Source organism: Juglans regia, chromosome 11, assembly GCF_001411555.2.
Source record: "Juglans regia cultivar Chandler chromosome 11, Walnut 2.0, whole genome shotgun sequence".
NCBI classification, from domain to species: domain Eukaryota; kingdom Viridiplantae; phylum Streptophyta; class Magnoliopsida; order Fagales; family Juglandaceae; genus Juglans; species Juglans regia.
The window spans coordinates 31,901,023-31,905,392 of NC_049911.1; the positions used below are offsets into that span (position 1 = coordinate 31,901,023).

General features: G+C 35.5%; 1 protein-coding gene across 1 annotated transcript; it reads right to left on the minus strand.

Moving 5' to 3' along the window:
• Window positions 1–302: 302 nt before the first annotated feature.
• Window positions 303–3,645, minus strand: LOC108998853 (probable trehalose-phosphate phosphatase D). The gene is made up of 12 exons (XM_018975583.2): window positions 3,563–3,645; window positions 3,142–3,437; window positions 2,874–3,014; window positions 2,667–2,738; window positions 2,458–2,550; window positions 2,275–2,340; window positions 2,061–2,162; window positions 1,891–1,968; window positions 1,656–1,725; window positions 997–1,067; window positions 776–868; window positions 303–585 (listed from the first exon to the last, which is right to left on the minus strand). The coding sequence occupies exons 2-12, from the start codon at window positions 3,418–3,420 to the stop codon at window positions 526–528; spliced, it is 1,125 nt and encodes a 374-aa protein (XP_018831128.1). The 5' UTR covers window positions 3,421–3,437; window positions 3,563–3,645; the 3' UTR covers window positions 303–525.
• Between the last annotated feature and the right edge of the window lie 725 nt (window positions 3,646–4,370).

Below are 4,370 nucleotides of genomic sequence, written 5' to 3' on the forward strand. Positions count from 1 at the left end.
CATGAGAAACCATGGTTATTACCTTCTTCTCATGAATTAGTTGCTTTAATTATTGCAGAAGATTCTGAACCGTTTGGCGTGCACGTGTTAAATATTAGCTAGCTGATCATCACAAGTTGCAACATATTCTTTAATTTGAGACTTTCGGTAGCCAGATCTACGACGTCTATAGGTTTGTACGAGTAGGCGATCTCATACATGCACGTACGTACGCATGAAAATGGGCATGGCATATTTGCCGGTGCATGTATATATATATCATGTATCACAGAGAGAGAGAGAGAGAGAGAGTATTTGAACAATTTCCAAAATTACGAAAGATTCCTATTAATTTGATAATCACTTACAGTCTCTAAACAAGAAAATACGTACGTACATTTGCAATTTTTTTCTCAAGATGTACTTATAAAAGGAGTTCATAAACATACATGCAGATAGCTATCGAAAATTAATCCCACCCCAAAAATTATGCGATCAATAATTATTAATTTACATATTTGCACCCCGGCCCTATATATTATTGTCCTAGCCTTGCAGCGACAGTCTTTTCCACTCCACCACCAATTGCCGCAAAAATTCCTTCACCTGCAAATAATTAATTAGCAACGAAATTTATATATGTATGAAGCTTATAATTATAACATGCAAAATACAAACTAATTAATCTTTTATCTTGATCTTATTAAGTTTTAAATAACAATATCGATCGATAAAACACATGATGAAACTTTATCTTAATAATTTGGATATATAATTAAATCATGATCGTACGTACCTCAGATGGCTCTTGCAAGGAATAAGTGGCATTTGTTTTCTTTGCAACTCTAGAAACAAGGATCCCAAACCCTTGACCTCTAGCACGCAAAACCTAATTAGCATCCAATGTAAACAAAATATATAATAGGTTAGCATCCTGCGCGCTAGCTGCATGGCATAATAAAAGAAATTAATAGATCACTCATCAGAATATATAGATCGTACTCGATAGAAATATACCTTAAATGCATCCTCGTCCGTTTGATCATCTCCAATATAGACCGGCAAAATATCATTAGAATTTGCATATCCTAAAGAGAGGCATTGACCAGAACAATTAGAAATAATATTGGACAATAAACCAGCTTTATTATATATATATATATACACACACTTCGTTAACCCCGAACTTTATTTTCAAATGCGCCATGCACCAAGCATATAATGAAAAGACAACATGATTACCATGAAAAGAAATAATATTATCCAACACGCACGCACTTGTTTATTTATTTACCTATTTGCAATGCGAGCGATGTAGTGCGCGCAATTATAAATCTTGATCTCGTTTGCAAGTAACTTTGTTTTGATATCAGGATCTTTTTTTCCTTTTATATTATAGAGAAATTAATTAGTCATTTCATTTACTTTTTTTTGCTCCAAATTAAGTACTTAAAGATGCAGATTGTCAGAATCGAAATCAAAATGTACTTCCAGTCATTTAAAATTCGACGATAGTGTATTTGATTAAGAGTTTATATATAATGGAGTACTAGTACGGCCATTATATATAATTTATAATCAAATACATCGATCATGAGAACTAGCAAGAATTATCGTTTTCTTTTTGTCATGGATTCCAGCCTTTTGCTCAAATTAGAAGTTGCTTCCATACTCACCCCATGACTCCAGCAAGAATTCAAGGGCTTTTCCCTTGTCCCATTTGATGGTTGGACGGATCTCTAAGACCTGTTTTAAACAGTCAGGCATATAAACATTCTATTAAAAACTTTGAACGTTACAAAAATTCACAGAATGTTTTTTGCGTCGATCATCATCATCTTCTGTTTCCTTTTGAAATAGAAACATCATGATCAGAACTAGCTACATAAAGAAATTACGAGGGGTACGTACCTTCCTCCCTTGAGTCAATTTAAGTTGTGGATACGCACTGAGCACCACCTTAACTTGCTCTGCTAATGCCGCCCATCTCTGACAAACACACACAAACACAGATTAGTCTTCTATTATAGATAGGTGGGTGGAGGGGAAAATTGATCAAATTAAGAGATTTTCGGCTGTACCTTTTCTTCGACACAGCGGAAGTGTACGGATAGGCAAAACTTATTGTTTTCCACCTTTGCTCCTGGGATGGAACTTGTTTTGTTTACTAAGACTTTGTACACCTGAAAAACATACACTTTTAGTCCTTCATATAGACATATAACCTTTTTTATGTCTGGTCTTTAAGTACTGATCATGAGGAAAGATCGGCCGGAGAAGTAAAAGGAAATAAACCTCGTCAATCATGGGTAGAAACTCGGTTCCAGCTTGGAAGATGACTTTCTTGTTTCCCTGAATCATCTAAAAGTTGGGACAAAAAATTAGAAACAACGAATTAAAAGAGCAAGCTGGAAAAAAGGAACTGTTTTTCTTTTCTTTTAAAATTTTGATGGTAGATTGGTACAGATTACAACTCACTTTGTGGCATTTTGAGCGTTTGGATGGTGCCTTTATGTCCATCCCATGGCTACCCGCATAGTAAAGTTCTGCTAATCTTACAAAACTATAAACCTGAAAATTTGATTAACGGGAAACAAAATCGAATAAGTCATATATCAAGAAGTTTCGCAGATAAATTAATGACCGCCTAGAAAACTAGGGCAATTTTGTAGTTCGGGAAAATGCACCTTATCCCTGCATCTCCCACTCACTATGGCTGTGGGAAAGTATCTAGCAACATCCCTTACAACTTCTCTCATCTGCTTTAAAGAAAAATCGAAGAACACGTGAACGCAAGCTAATTAAGTTTACCAAATCTGGAACAATGACAAAATGTAGATTAAAAAAAAAACTTAGAAAACATCGGAAATTATTTACTGGAACAGAGAACAAACCTCTCTCGACATGAATGCTCGATCTGGATCTTGGACAATCGGAGAAAGGGTACCATCGTAATCCAAAAACATAACAATCTGCTTCCCCCTGGAAGCTGAGATTATCTGCTCCAGGTTATTTAACGCTGATGGATGACGGAGCTGTGCCCGAAGATTGAAGGAAAAAAAAAATATTGCATACCAACTTTAGAAACTTGTATGAAAACTAATAACGCACTAGTACCATTAGCGAAAGAAATATACAATCTGGAGAAAGCCTGACACTTACAATCCAAGAACTTCGCTCTTCTGTTTCAGGCAGAGAAGCTGTAGATTTGATTCTGGTAGGCGAAGAAGCTCTCATGGAATCAACCCAGGCAGTGACCCGGGCTCCTCCTCCAGTTTCAAGCCTCTTCAAGAGCTTCTTTTGGGGCATAGAAATATGCCCACCAAGAGCAGCCAGGGTTTCCGGAATCGCTGGTGGGAGCAATGATGCCTTCCACCCGCCCAGTCCAACCATGCCAATACGCGACGTGCAATCAGAAACCAACACATTCTGTTTAGTCATTTTCTCTATATTCAACCCTGCATAAACACCGGAAAAAATACCATCAACTTCTGGTAGATATAGACTACTGCAAGAAGATGGAAATGGAAGGAAAGTCCAATTAAAAAGTTTTGAGAAAACCCATTGAAGAGTAATACGAAACCTCAAGGTTTTCAAGAAGCTTAAGGAAGAACAGATTAGGGAGGTTAACAGCGAGAATGAAACAGAGAAAAAGCAGAGATGCCAATGTGTGAGTTCTTGAGCAGAAACAGAGGTCTTATAGAAACCTCGAAAGGAAGAGAGAGGAAATATTTCTTTCTTTCTTTTTTTTTTTTTTAAAAAAAAGTTGAAATCCACACGCGCAGTCTCTCTCACATGTCACAAATAAGGCTGTCTAGTCAATATAGAACTGGGTTTCAAGGCACTAAACGACTAAGACAACCACCCCTTTTTTTGGCCCCTGTACTTTGAGACCACAGTACTAAATACGAGAGTAGGGACCAAGATCTAGCGATCCTCACTCCACCATGTATTATTTGCACCTGTTCTTAATTTTATGTTTTATAATCAACCATCCTGTTGTGCAAACTTTCATAATTCCAATGACATTGTTGCTAATTTGTAACACCAAACAAAATAATCAGTGCCATCCCAATGGTATTCTTTGAGTTTTTGTTTGTAAATTATTTGAATAACACTAGCAGTGTTATTTCTCTCTTTCTTTCTAGATTAATCGTAATTCTTTATTTTAAATCTTATCATTATTTATTAAAATAGTGAATTTTAAATGATTTCATAGTCTACCAACTTAAATAATAGCTCTTTAAATATGCCACGTATATAACATGAAAAATTCTATACACCATACTACTATCTTATTTTCATCTTACTTTCATTCAACTAAGTATGATGTGACATATTTATTATTATTAAATGATTATTTATTGTATACTTTTTTATCATCTAATAGT